Source organism: Mesoplodon bidens, assembly GCF_964165515.1.
Source record: "Mesoplodon bidens genome assembly, chromosome: 1".
NCBI lineage: Eukaryota > Metazoa > Chordata > Mammalia > Artiodactyla > Ziphiidae > Mesoplodon > Mesoplodon bidens.
The window spans coordinates 12,458,403-12,472,731 of record NC_138176.1 but is presented as its reverse complement, the minus strand read 5'-3'; the positions used below and the strand labels follow the sequence as shown (position 1 = coordinate 12,472,731).

The window sequence follows — 14,329 nt, the reverse complement described above, 5'->3', positions numbered from 1 at the left end:
TCGTAAACACACCCAATCCTCAAGCCTCCTTCCCCATGATCTCCTCCACCACCCCAACACCCAACCTCCAGTGGCAGAAAATCTGGCGGGCATTGGAGCTAAAGGCTACCTCCTGCAAAGAGCACACATCCACCTCCACCCAGGAGAACAGTCAGAAACGTTCTATGTGGGATGCCTGCCATCTACAAGGTGTTTCGTAAAGATATACTGAATAATTGACAATCCATCTGATGCGCATTGTGCTTTTATCACCACACATCTGCTTTACGGTGTCCGTACAAAACACAGACATGTCAAACCCTGGGGGAAGCAATCACACAACTTATTCATGAAAAAGAAATCATACTCGATGAGAAACTCTCAATGACTTAAATCATTATTTTTACTTTAAACATTTGTCCATTTGAACAGCTCCATTTAAAAATAGATTAACAAGGCTTCCCTGGTGGTACAGTGGTTAAGGGACACGGGTTTGAGCCCTGGCCCGGGAAGATCCCACATGCCACGGAGCAACTAAGCCCGTGCACCACAACTACTGAGCCTGAGCTCTAGAGGAGGCAAGCCACAACTACTGAGCCCAAGTGCCACAACTACTGAAGCCCGCGCTCCTACAGCCCATGCTCCACAACAAGAGAAGCCACCACAATGAGAAGCCCGCGCACCGCAACGAAGAGTGGCCCCCGCTCGCCGCAACTAGAGAAAGCCCGCGCGCAGCAACGAAGACCCAACGCAACCAAAAATAAATAAATTTTTAAAAATAGATTAACACACTTTTTAAAAAAATTGTTAATATTTGATCAATACCATATAGGCTATTCTGAAGCTTAAATCTTCCCCCAAATCCAATATGGATCAGATTTCCCTAGGCAATTTCAAAATTTATTGGAAAGGCAAATGTAACTTTATAAGGAGAAAAGAAAATTACCAAGAATGTGATTATAGAGTAGAAGTACCTGCTTTTTATCTTGTGTTTTCTTAAAATCTTCACATGCTAGCCAAAATAAAACATTTTCTTCACTGAATTCCTTTTTTAAAAATTCCTATGGATGAAAAGAAGAAAAAATATCAAACAGTATTCTACTTAAAAAACAAATAATGCATTTCCCTTCAAGAACTAAGTCAAAATTCAACAAATGAGGGTGTCCATTCACCCTGTAAAAGCTCCACCCTGAAAACAAAGTGCATGTTTAACGTTAAAGCTGGAATTTCATATGCATTTGAACTTAATGGGTTTGACACTGTGAAGAGTAAAAATGAAGTAGGAATCTACTCACAATTCTCAACTGACAATAAATTACCAAAAAGTAAATTAAAGTGGAAGATATATTAGTTCCTTCCAGACAGCGTTTAAACAAAGTACATTCCTCCAAAATCAGGCTCATTTTTTTAAACAAAAGAAAAGAAAACATACTAAGCATGTCTAAAAGTGCCACAATGAAAACTATTTCAAGCTGGAGGTGTGCTTTCTTTTGGCAGATGTTGGGGGCTTAGTGGCACAGCCAGCTATCCTGCTGTGCACGGAAAAGTTTTCTCCCCGAGATCTAGACGGTGCTCTAGATGGTGGCCCTATGTCCAGAAATGCCTGCTACCCACTCCTTGGAGTCTGCTACAGAGACCAACAGCATCAGGGCTTATCCTGGCCTGACCCAAGACTTAAAAGACAGAAGTCAGTAGGACTCAGGCAGACACAAGGCATTCTTGAAATTCACCTGTGCTTCTGACACTTGGGGTTTCTGCAGGCCATTTCTAGGCAGTCCTGACACTTCCCCACCCACCTGCCCTCCTCTCTGAGTTCATCTTCACTTTGTCAGCTGATGTCCAGCCTCTCTCACTCTGTTAATGTGTATCCTGAAAATCCCCAACATACAAGTGAACAAACCTTCACATCAGAGAGACCCAGACCACCCCTTCCCAGGTGTCACAGAGCTGGAAATTCTTTGTAGATTCTGCCAATGAGCACAGTACCTCTTCCTCATCACCCCACCCCACCTCCCATCCAGCTATATAAAAACCAGAAAGAGGGATTTCCCTGCTGGCGCAGTGGATAGGACTCTGCGCTCCCAATGCAGGGGGCTCAGGTTCAATCCCTGGTCAGGGAAATAGATCCCACATGTATGCCACAACTAAGAGTTTGCATGTCACAACTAGGGAGCCCATGTGTTAAAACTAAGGAGCCCACCTGCCGCAACTAAGACCCGGTACAACCAAATAAATAAAATTAAAAAAAAAAAACAGAAAACAGAAACAGTCTGTGCACGCCCCTCCGTGCTGGCCCATGACTACCCAGGAAAGCATTTCCATCTTGGTCATGACAGGTGAGAAGTTCTGCTTCTCAAGTTGGGCCAGACAGTGTTAAAACCTGGCCTGTGTTCCACCCACAGGCTTCTAAACTTCTTTGTATGTGCATCAAGCCTGGCGAACAACGAAAAAAGTCAAACCCTAAATCTTTTCACGCCTTCCGGGTCTTCAAGCAGATTCTCCAGAGAAGCCGCCCATTTGTCTGTGCTCTTGGGATTCTGGTGGCTGCTGCTGGAACTCCCATCACTGCCATGGATGTCTGCAAAGCAAAGTTTAGACTGTGTATGTGGCCCAAAGATACTGTCATCTTATAACAGGCATTACGATCATCATCACCACCATTATGGCTAAGATGTAATAGTAAGTTATATGCCAGAATCTACTCTCTGCGCTTAACACAGTGAATTCATTCTAGCCCTGACAACAGCCTTATGAAGGGGCTGCTGCTATTCCCTCCATTTTACAGATGCGGAAAACTGTGGCTCCGAGTTAGGAAGGGACTTGTCATTTCCCAACACTCCCCATATATCCTTCCCCCACCCACGTGTCCACTGGCTGACCCACAGGCAGCCTTCAAGTCTCCCTCAAGCCCTCCTCCCAGGGACCTTGACTCAACAGCAACTCTTCCCCATTACATTCTGTGCACAGTCTTGTAATTATCCTGCTGTGTTGTGACTGCACGACCGGCTCTCACCAGTCTGAAAGCTCCTCTGCATCTTGATCTTGTATCTCCAGCAGGTAGCTCATTGCCTGGCACATAAATTAAAGTGTGTACCAGGGCCGGGACTAGGGTGGGGAAAGGGAGGCACTGGCCAGAGGTACAAAATTTAAGGGGGTGCCCAAAAAACTCAGGCGTCAGGTAAATGAGGTTTTCATGCAATATTCTGAAAAATCAAAATTAATGCAAAAAATTCCATAATGAGCAAAATACAAAAATTTAAATAAAGACAGGATCATTATAACTGATTTTTCCTTGTGCCTCTCAGGCTCCAATACATCTCGGCGGGACGCTGTTACGAAGGGCATAGGCTAAAGGAATCAGTGACTTTGCACCTGTACGTCTGCTGTACTCTCTTACTCTTACCTCTAAAAAGAGCCTCTTGACTAAAGGAAAGGGGACGGGGACCTCCAACTAACACACTCTGGCTACTTGCCTAAAGGAGGAAGTAACAACACAAACACACCTCATCTACAGAATTTGGCCCCTTCCTGGAGTCAAGGGAAAATCCATGGAATGTCACTTCGGATGGGCCCCGGTTCCAAAGCCAGTTTTGCCAATTCGAAGTATGTGAACATGGGCAAAACTCGGTGTAAGATGAAGATAATCCCCCTATCTCTTGGGGTTATCAGAAGGATTAAAGGAGGAAGCACCTCAGGCACCTAGATGCTCACAGTGTACCCTCAAAAAATATTAGTTCTTCTCTCTGCTTCCTTAAAATAATGATTTATCAAGTGAACTATTTTTATAGCTAATACTTCTTTACTCCACTGCTTTCTTTTTTTTTCAAAGTAGAGACATGTCTCTCTAAAGAAAAGTTTGAATCTGGGAGAAAATAAACTTATTAAGAAATCAGCAAAACCAATCATTTTAAAAGGATAAATTTTAAAAGTCTTATGAATATTAATTGCTGCAAGTAGCTAGGCGGTCATATGGTTTCAAATGTTTTTGGAGGAAAGTTGTATCAGAATATGTTGAACATGGAAGTAACTCAGCTTCTGTCATCTATTGTATTCTATTGGAGGTCAACAAACATATTAATTTCTCAAGCAGCTGAGACTCAGTCTCCTAGCATCTGGGAAAACTACCTGGGTTCTATACATTGATTGGCTGATTTGGGCTATGCATTGGTGATGGAGCATTGCATCCAATGCATCCAATATGCATTGGTGATGAAGCACATAAGAGAGTTGTTTGGGACAAATCCGTTCCTTTACTTGAGAGGCAAACTCACTCAAACATCACAAATGGACCTGACACTTCTCTAAAGTGAATCTTCAGTTCGTGGATATTAAATTAGTTCTCTGCTCTCTTTGCAAATGTTAAAACGGCAAGCTTCTGAACACTGCATTTCTTCCCAACGAAGTATAAATCAAATTAAAAGATCATTGTCGTAAGAAATTTCTGCAACAGGGTTCATTCTGCCGAACGTTTCACAGATTTACTCCCTGTTCTCTACCCGAAGAATACAGTTTGACCGTTTACTCCACTCCCTAGCAGATCTTCTCTTAAGTAAATAAATTAGAGACACAAGTTCGCTGTTCCGGAAAAGTCGTTAGGTAGCCAGAAATTTCTCTCGCCATTGCAGAACAACTGTTTTGGCTATAACTTTTCAACCTTGGCCTGTAGTGATTCCAAAACTCTTGACATTCTTTTCAATAATAAACCAAACCACATTTGGGTTTTCACGGCCTCACTGTCTTGCAAATAAACACACTTGGTGGATTCCCATTTAGCCAATAGAGTGTTGTGGTTAACTAGGTCTTCTGGTTAACTGAGAGATAAGATAGCCATCCCCACCGTGAGACAATTGCTCCCTCACTCCCCTCTTTTATTTCATACTCTAGTCACTTTGCATATCAGGTTTCTGTGCTGGCTTTCGTGTGAACAAAAAGTTTTACAACTCAAAACCCACTCATCTGATCTAGTCTCCTTATTTAACAGACTGAGAAATAAAGGTCCAGAGGGTAAGGTGACCCAGCTAAGGAACTGCTGGATGGAACCAGTACTGGGACTTAAATATGTGGGCAATTGTCCCCACCAGGACCACCTCTATGGAACCCCAGGGTGCCTCGGAACACAGGAGTTTGCAGATGGGTGGCCCTTCCTTTCAGTTCCCTCCTAGGCTACCATTTCCCTTCCATCGATGTCATGAAATACATCTATGGCTGACACTGTTACAGAAGGCACAGAATTTTCAGGGCTGGCCCAGAAAGCATACCAAGACACAGAAAGTATCTCCATAGCCATGGTTATTAGTTTCGGCTTTGGTGCCATGGCTAAAGAGAAATTTCTTCTTGCCCTTCTGCTCACCTTCTGCCCTAGCAGTCCTTTTACTTCTACTCAAACTCTACTGCCATGTGTTTTCACTTTTCCAGAAATACTGACTTGAATTTTGCCAAGATGTCCTGACTGTCTTTTAATTTTGATTAAGGCCTTTGGCTATGCCTTTTTTTTTAATCCTTCTTGATTGGTATCAATATAGATAGATATCTCTAGTTAGAGCAACATTTGCAAACTCCATTCACTTAATGATGTCTCTCTTTTCCAAGTCATTATCCCCAGCCTCCAATGAGACTGGCAGAGGTCCATTCCATTTGGCAATGCCCTAAGAGACTGCCCCCTAACCTGAGGCATTTCCATTTCTCAGGATCCTTGTCGGTACAAGTAGACTTCCACTTTTTTCCGATGCATGTAAGTAAGGGCTTCCTAAGACAACTTGGTTCACTTTAAATGTTACAATCAGTCCAATGATGTATAGGAGAAAGAAATAACCTTTCTTCACAGCAAGCAAGTTTACTTCTGAGCTTAAGAATAAAGCAAAAACAAGAGTTCCCAGCTTCCTAACTCCTTCCCAGGTCCTGGCACTCGGAAACACAAAGGTCCAACACTCTTCTTTCCTTTTTCATTGATAAAAGTTTCCATTTTAGATGGATTACACAAGAAGGTAGGTTGGGAATGCACAGCTGGAAAAAGAGTTAAACCTATCTTTCTAGCAGCTTTAAGATCACTCAAGCTAGTAAGGAGCAGTTGGTGATGATATTTGTTTGTTTCCATTTTGTCCAGCTCTGCTCATTTGTTGTTGTCATTTAGATCATCTGTAAAACATTTCTGCAATGAAAAAAATCATTTTTTTTACCTCCTGGGCCCTTCAAAGCATTTTAGATCTTCAGATTTTTGCAGGCACGATACTTACGTTTCAATATACTCATCTTCAGATGAATCTGTCATTGGCTAATAATAACCATTAACACTTACGAATTATTCAAAATGTGCTGGGTACTATTCCAAGCTTTTTCCATGGGTTAAATCATTCTGTTCTCACAATGACCCTCAGATGTGGTTAGTATTATCCTCACTTCACAGATGAGGAAACAGAGGCACAGTAACTCACAAGGGGCACCCAGCTAGAAACGGGGAGTCACGGTCCAAGCCCAGGTAGTCCTGCCTCCAGAGCCCAGGCCATCTGCCACAATGGCCTGCCATTGTTAGTTTTGATATCTGCTGATCTTCACACTCACAGAAGCCAGAACATGAGGGCCTTGACAAGAATGATAACACGTATGTGTGAGAAGACTGCAAAAACTAAGAGTCCAATTCCTTGCAGACAAAAACCCACCTACAACTGGGCCAGAATCATCCAACACATAAACACAACGGGCATACGCTTTCCATTTACGTTTACATTGTTCTGTGTGGTAAAAGCTGTTATTTCAATGCCGGCACAGCATCCAGGTACAGAGGGCTGAGGCTGACTGCTTGCAGCATATTGTGTGAGGCATTATTTATAGACGCTATGATGTCATATCTAACAGAGACCTTCTCCAGACATTAATTCCTTGGAAATCCATACTCAAAAGGCATCTCTAACACTCACCAGAACAAATTCCTGCTATTAGTCTTCAGGAAGGTCTGGCTAATGATCCTGCATAGACAATTTCCCCAAGTCAAAGATTTTAGTAAACTCTCAATATCCAGCTTCCTCAACAGCAGAGTCAACTTACATCCTCAGAGGGTTTGTCAAAGGCACCCCCACAAACGCACAGCACATTAAAGAAAACAGACTAAACATTCAAGCCCAGGAAAAGGCAGAAATGTTAACCCTAAATTCTAATGTGGTTTGGTACCACACACACACACACCATACTCCTTTAAAATACTCAGGGAAAGTACACACCCCACAAAACTGATTTAAAACCTCATATCACCTATATCACATCAAACATCACATTTTTTTAAAAAGTCATCCCACTTAGAAGCAGAGAATCCGTTTTCACAACTAGTGATCCATGTAAGGCTCCAGAGAAACTGGGTCATGGAAACCCTCTATCTAAATATTACTTCAGTGTTTATCAGCTCCAGTATCTAGCTTCTGAGAATAATGACCCTTCAGGCATGCAATTCCCTTGGTAGGGAGGTTTGCATGAACTGCCATTAGCAGAAAATAAAAATAAAAACGTTTTGAAATAATCATACTGATAGCAAGCATCAAAGACCAGAGCAGGCCAACAGCCTGGAGAGGTCAGCTGGGCTCAGAAACGGCCTCATGGTAGTTTTCCCACGAGGTCTGAGGCCTCAGAAAAAGTCAAGTTGCTCAGGCGAGCCCTCCAGAGGCCCCCTGTGCACCTGCATCTGCACCACACACACCCCTACCTCTACCCTGCCCGCCAGCACCCAGCGATGGGTGAGCTGAGGGCATATCTGATAGCCAAAGGGGTGGGGACCCTTCCTTACGTGCCATGCTCTGGGGTCTGCCTGGGGAGGTCCCCGCAGCCCAAAACTCCGCTGCCTTCTCAGAGACGCTTTGTGCGAGACAGATGGGGGCTGCGGGGCTCCTGAGCACCCTTTTGGATCCGGAGGAAAAACAAGCCTCAACATCCTCTTCTGAGTGGACTAAACAACAGATGGCCCCCGGTTTCCACTTTCTACCAGAGGGAAGGAAATAAGAACCCCAGACTGTTATCTGTAGCTTCCCTAGAATCCTCACTTTCTAGGCAAGGCCCAGAAAAAAAAAAAAAAACTACCCAGGAGCCCAATCCTGGAGGTGAAAGTGAAGACCCCGTCCGTATTTTTTCTCACTTTCCAGAAGCCCCCATGCTTCCTCTGGGACCTGACTTATGCGGAAATGTGCCCTTGCTCTCCCCTGGCCCCCACCTCAGGGCAAATAAGTAACTTTTTCCCTCCGGTGTCAGTCGGGTAGACTGTGTATTTCTTGAGAGTAAGAGCTGTGTCTTCCTCAGGGTCTGCAGTGCCGGGCACTCATGTATAGATTTATAGTGATAGCTGTTTTCTTATAGATTGTCAGGTTGAGCGGGGGACAAAGCAGAGAGGAGGATGACGGTTGTAAAAAGAGATGGCATTTACTGAACACTGACTACATCCCATCTCAACCTCACAGCCCTTGGAGGTTGCTTCCATCGGTGGCCCATTTTACAGATGAGGAAACTGAGGCACAATACGGTTAAATCACTTGCTCCAAAGGGGAAAGCCAGGAAGTCGATGAGCTGGGACTCAACCCTAGGCTGTCTGGCTGCAGAGGCTGTTAAGGGAAGGGCAGGCAAAGATGCAAGAAATAAAAGGCGGGCCCTTTTTCTCAGGGAAATTAAAATTAATTGAGAAGATGAAGCCAGGCATTCCCAGATGGCATCTGGCTGCAATGCCACACACTGCCGTGAAGTTTTCTTCACTGGTCCATGACAGAATGAGAATAAGCAGAAGGAAATATTTACCAAGTGAGCTGTGCTGATCGAGTGGGACAGTCGTGGGTTGTCTTTTTTAAGTAGATAATTACATTTATTTACAGGGTACAAAAGACAAGAGCTACACAAGGGAGCACAGTGGGACAGGTCTTCCTATCACCCCTGTCCTTCAGTGACCCAGAGCCTCTCCCCTAGAAGCAACAGCCTCTGGAAGATTCTTGTGTATCAGGACAAGTTCTTTACATGAGATTATATCTCTCCTACTATTTGGGGTGTTGAAACATCCTTCATTTGTGGTCTGATAAAGACAGTTGGGGCTTCCCTGGTGGCGCAGTGGTTGAGAGTCCGCCTGCCGGTGCAGGGGACACGGGTTCGTGCCCGGGTCCGGGAAGATCCCACATGCCGCGGAGCGGCTGGGCCCGTGAGCCATGGCCGCTGAGCCTGCGTGTCCGGAGCCTGTGCTCCGCAGCGGGAGAGGCCACAACAGTGAGAGGCCCACGGACTGCAAAAAAAAAAAAAAAAAAAAAGACAGTTGATGATGGTATTGTTGGTTTTTAATGTCCCAACTGGAGAGAGAAAGAAAGAAAAGAAAGAAGGAAGGAAGTGGAGCAGAGAAGCAGGGAGGCAAGGAAGGAAAGAGAAAAGCCCACTGCTCCACACTCGCTCTCTAAATACACACGAGCAAGATGACACACTGGATACTGTGTGAGGTCACGCAGGCATTTCTGGGCTCGGGCAGAGATCTGAGTCCCCCGGTCTGTCCTTTCTGAAATGGGCGGCCTCTGCAGCTGTCCGGGGAGAGACAAGATGGGCAGGCTGCATTTCAGGTGCAGAGAGGGAGGCAGGAGGCCTGGAAGAGCGGGCCTCCTGGGGCTTTGGGAGAGGACACAGGACAGAGGTGGGAATGTCCAGCCACCCAAGGGCGGGGCGGGCAGCGGGGGGAGTGGGCGAGAAGGCAAGCCAGATGAGGGGTCCCTGAGCCCACCACAGAGCGGGGGCAGCAGAGCCGACCCACAGGCACTCAGCAGGGCCCTCGAGAGATGGGAGACTACTGGGAAGGGAAATTGGTCCCCGGAAGTCTGCAAGGGACTGTTTGGCTCCAGTGTGCGCCTCCTGACAGCTCTTATCGAGGAGCTGCTTCTGTCGCCTGCCTGGGCCCCCGCTGCCACCCCCGGGGCTGCTGCCGTGGAGAGCTATCTGGGGGAAGCAGAAGAAACTGGTGAGCGTAAATTTAGTACAATTTAAACAGCAAGTTCCCAGAGCCCAGCGGCAGGGGGCCGAGGGGATTACTCAACCCCAGGGAGGGAAATGACTCAGTTCACCCAGAAAGCCCTAGGAAATGGCCCAGCCAGGCACCTGCCTGGTTTCCACAATTTCTAACAGTGAGTAAAGGAGACATCAGTTCAAATACAAAGTCTGTGAAGGCAAGTAAAGCACCCCGAGCGCCCGGCATCCACCAATCCGCGAGCTGCCCGTGGTGGTGTTCAGGTCGGCACACGTGTATAAACCACGCCCCTCGCTCAGCCCCGCCTCTCTGTGCCGGCTTCGTTCTCCCTGAATCTGAAGGCCCGGCCCAGTGATGTTCTGCAGGGAAAATTTCCCCCAGCAGCCAAGCCGGCCATTAAATTGTTATGTCAACTGTCATCTTTAAATAAAAACTTAAGCCCTGCCATAAATCTGAAACTGGTCCCAGAGGTTTAATGGGATAATGTATAACAGCCTCGGGGCGGGGGAGCGGGGAATTCCCCTGGCGGTTCGGTCCGTGCTCTGCTCGCAGGGGGCGGTGGAAGGCCGTGGCTCCGGCTTTGCTTTTCAAGCGAGGAGCATCCCATTTACCATCAACAGTGCAAGTCGCTGTGGGGGGCAGGGTGGGTGCACAGAATCCTTGGGGGGGTCCTCACACTTCAGTGGCCTAAGAATCGACTGTCAAAGATGCAGCCAACTCTCCCTCCCACCTCGTGTCCGCAGGACTGAATCCGGGACGAGGGGGGGCGGGGTCTGGGGGGAGGCTGGAAAGCTGCATTTTGTCGAGCCCACCTCCACTCCCACCCCCTTGTGGTTCGTGAACACACTTTGAGAAAGCTCAGGAAGGAGAATATTTGCCCTTTGAATCGCACGTCGAAACTTGGAATTAAGCGTTGGCAGCACCAAACCTCAGTTTAAAGACATTGTCTCCAATAAGATTTTGCAGAAAAGCAAGAAAGGCTTGGAGTAAAAGAGCTGGGAGGCAGGACTGCAGCCAGGCTCAAATCAGGGTCCAGCAGGGATGGATCCGGTTTTTGTGGGGCCAGAAACTTACACAATCTGGAAAGCCACTTTAAGAAAAATAATTCAAAATCACCAAAAAAAAAAATCAGTCCAGGGTCCCATGGATCACTTGGCTGGCTTCCCAGTGCCTTTGCCTCGGGGCCCACATTCCCCCTTTCTCACTGCTGGGTGGTGATGACCAAACTGGCAGGGGCTCATTTGTCCTTTCCCATCAGGGGATAGACATTAAACCTAAAAATCATAAAGAAATCGGGCTCTTGGAAGTCAGGCATTTTATACCAATCCATGATTTTTAGCTACTGATCTTTCTATCAGTGACCTAACCACATTTCATCAGACTTAAAATGTGTTACCCTGAAAGAGGTACACTCCACTGGTGTCCCTAAAACTGCCCCCAGTCTTTCTGGGGTACAACCTGCCCACATGCAACAGCACCCCATGTCCCAAAATTCATTTGTTCTATTTGGAAGACTTCAACCCAAAAGCGAACTGTGCAGGGATGTTCAAAGCAGCTCTATTTATAATAGGAAAAGGCGGAAAAGATAACAGCTAACCATTATTACTCAGTAATGCCACGCACTGTACTAGGGACTTCATAGATATACTTTCATGTATTTGATTCCACAGCTCTATGGAACCCACTTTACAGATGGGAAAACGGACACAGAGGTGTGCTGGTAAACCAGCTCTCCCAGGGAAAAACAAAAACAAAAAAACTTGATTTTTAGCATCTGCTGATTTCCACGGTGTAAATGGCCACTGGTAGCCAATTTCAAGCTACCTACGGTTTAGCAACCAGCTTCTAAATTTCCCAATAATTTAGCAATTGGCTCAGAGGTAAAGTAACTTGCTCAAGGTAGCTGAATGATAGAGTCATGGTGGGAACCAGAAGTTTAACTTCAGAGTCCAGGCTCTGACCACCACTCCATTGGCCTGTGAATATCTAACAATAAGGAATGGCTAAAATGAACGCTCACAGGGGAATCCTTTGACCCACAGGTAACACAGAAAGGTTTACATGACCACGAACACTAACTCTAATATAAGCAATTTATAACTCTATGAAGTCCTACTTTATTAGAGTTGTCCTAAATATTAAATGCAATAATTTGCAAAATTTGATGGATGAGAAACCAGCTTCGGTTTAGTGTTTAAAGAAGGGTATTTTATTCTCATTTTGCAGATCCTTATCCACACAGAGAGTCTCCACAGCTAGTAGTGGTGGAGGTGGGATTTGGACCCAGCCAACCTACTTTCAGACCATCCTCTTCACCACAGTGTCCCTCATAAAATACATTAGGTGAAAAAAAGATACGGGCCAACACGTACAGCCTCGGTACTAGCAGAAGCGTCTCGGCGTGGGAGGCGGCAGAAAAGCCTCTGAACTCCAGAGTCAGGCCGAACTGGGTTTGAACGATTCTCCATCACCTAAGTGTGACTTGGAGCACGTAACCTAATAGCTCCTGGCTTCAGTTCCCTTCTCCGTAAAGTGGAGACAACAATGCCTATCTCAATGGGTTGCCCTAAAGGTGAAGAGAGAATTCACAAAACAGAGTGAACACAGACCCGGGCCCACAATTAGCGCTCAACGGGGCTTAGCTATTAGGAGCAAAAAGGGTAAGATGGTTGGAGTCAAGGGCATGGTTTCATCTTCACCATGGGTTCTTTGTCCTATCAAATCGTTCCAAATTGTGCCTGGTCCAGAATGACAGCCAAACTGTATCCTTTGTCGGCTCTTCCCTGGCGCTAACTGCAGATGCGCCCTTCACCTGGTATTTATTCACCCTCCTTCTCTGCCCCATAGTTCGGCTCCTCGGCGCAGAACAGAAGGCGTCCGGCAGCCAAGGCCTGGCAGCCCTGTTGGATGCCCGGGGTCCAGGCATGCCCTTCCTGGCGCCGCGTGGGCATCATTCGCACCAACGCCCGCAGCGGAGGCAGAGGACTCCCGAAGGGAGGGAACTCGCGCGACGTTCTGCTTTCGGAATCTAGAGCCCATACTACCTCCAAAGTTTGGAGATGTTTTGGATCTCCTTTTTCTCCCAGACCATCACTAAAAAGAAAACTGCTGTTGTTCCTCCTTTCAGACAAACTTCCTCCCCAGCGCGCCTCTCGGGGCTCTGCGCTCCCGCCGCGGCTGGGACCACAGGGGCGCTGGACGGAGCAGGGAGAAGTGGCGCGTTCGGCCGGGGCTCCCCGCGGTGCGGCATCGCAGAGCCGCGCCCGAGCCTAGTAAGGATGCCCTGGGCGGGCAGCGCCTGCCCGGGCGGTTCATCGCAGCCCCTGCGGGCGCCCCAATCCCCAGCACGCGGGGTCCCGGGAGCTTACCTGACGGCGGCCGCTTCCTGCTCAGCCGACTCACGGCGCGGTTAAACATAGCCGCGGGCAACCCGGGGAGGAAGGAGGATCCGCTGGGCAGCGCGGCTGCTGAGCCGGAGGAAGGCGAGGAGGAGGAGCCCGCTCAGCACCGCCCCGGAGTGTGCGGCCCCCACCCTGACGCCCTCCTCCCGTCCAGACGCCGCGTGGCGCGCTCCGTGCGCCCTACCGGCCCGCCCAGGAGGGGGCCCTGCGGGCCCGCCCCGGGGTGCCTGGGCGGGCAGGGCGCACCCGGGTGACTCCCAAACGCCGGGACCCGGCCCAGATCCCAGGACGGAGCGCACTCTCTCGGAAGTAGTCCGCGCCGCCCGGGACTTAGGAAGCCTGCCCAGGCGGTTCGCGGGTCCCGGGGACCCTTCGCCGCCCGGCGGGGTTCTCCAGAGAAGCCGCCCGAGCCCCGCCCTACCCTGCCCCCAGCTCCAGCGTCCATCCCTGCCTCCCAACCTCTCCCTGCAGCCCTGGGAAACGGACGCGGCGCCTTCGGCGCACTGCGCTTCGTGGCTCAGCGCGCTTTTCCGGGCGGCCGGCGAGGGTCACCTCCTGGTCCAGAGACCGGGAAGCTGAGGCCTCGTGGTTCTGCAAAACCCAGGTGCGGCCCACGGCCTTCGCCTCCTTGCCCTCGGGTTCCAGGATCCCTGCGCGCCCGGGCTTGCCCGTCCCGCGACTCCGTGGGCGCTGGGCCTTCCCACGGCCGCGAAAGCCAGCAGGGCGTCGCCAGGACCCGGGCCGCGGTGTCTGCGGGCGGAGCAAGCCGAGCCGGAGCCGGTGGGCGCCCTCTCCCGGGCCGCGCTGCGCGGGCGCCGAAATTTGGGCGCCTTCTGCCCTTGGTCTTGAGGCTCCAAGGGCGGACCTCGGGGGAATTCCGTAGGAACCCCTCAGGTTCCAGCGCGGAGCTATGCCTCTGCCCCGCACACCGGCTGGCCGGAGACACTAACTTTCGGGACACGTGGCGCACCTTTCGGCGGGGCCTTTG

At 48.7% G+C, this 14,329-nt stretch overlaps 1 protein-coding gene across 1 annotated transcript in view; it reads right to left on the bottom strand.

The window, feature by feature from the left end:
• RGS10 (regulator of G protein signaling 10) overlaps positions 1 to 14,051 on the bottom strand; it is a 45,128-nt gene extending 31,077 nt beyond the window's left edge. Inside the window, exons 1-4 of the mRNA XM_081231355.1 lie at positions 13,894 to 14,051; positions 13,309 to 13,407; positions 2,439 to 2,557; positions 954 to 1,040 (exon numbers count right to left, since the gene is read on the bottom strand). Of these exons, the coding sequence (XP_081087481.1) occupies positions 954 to 1,040; positions 2,439 to 2,557; positions 13,309 to 13,357 (255 nt within the window). The 5' untranslated portion in view covers positions 13,358 to 13,407; positions 13,894 to 14,051. The remainder of the gene's footprint in view (positions 1 to 953; positions 1,041 to 2,438; positions 2,558 to 13,308; positions 13,408 to 13,893) is intronic.
• Between the last annotated feature and the right edge of the window lie 278 nt (positions 14,052 to 14,329).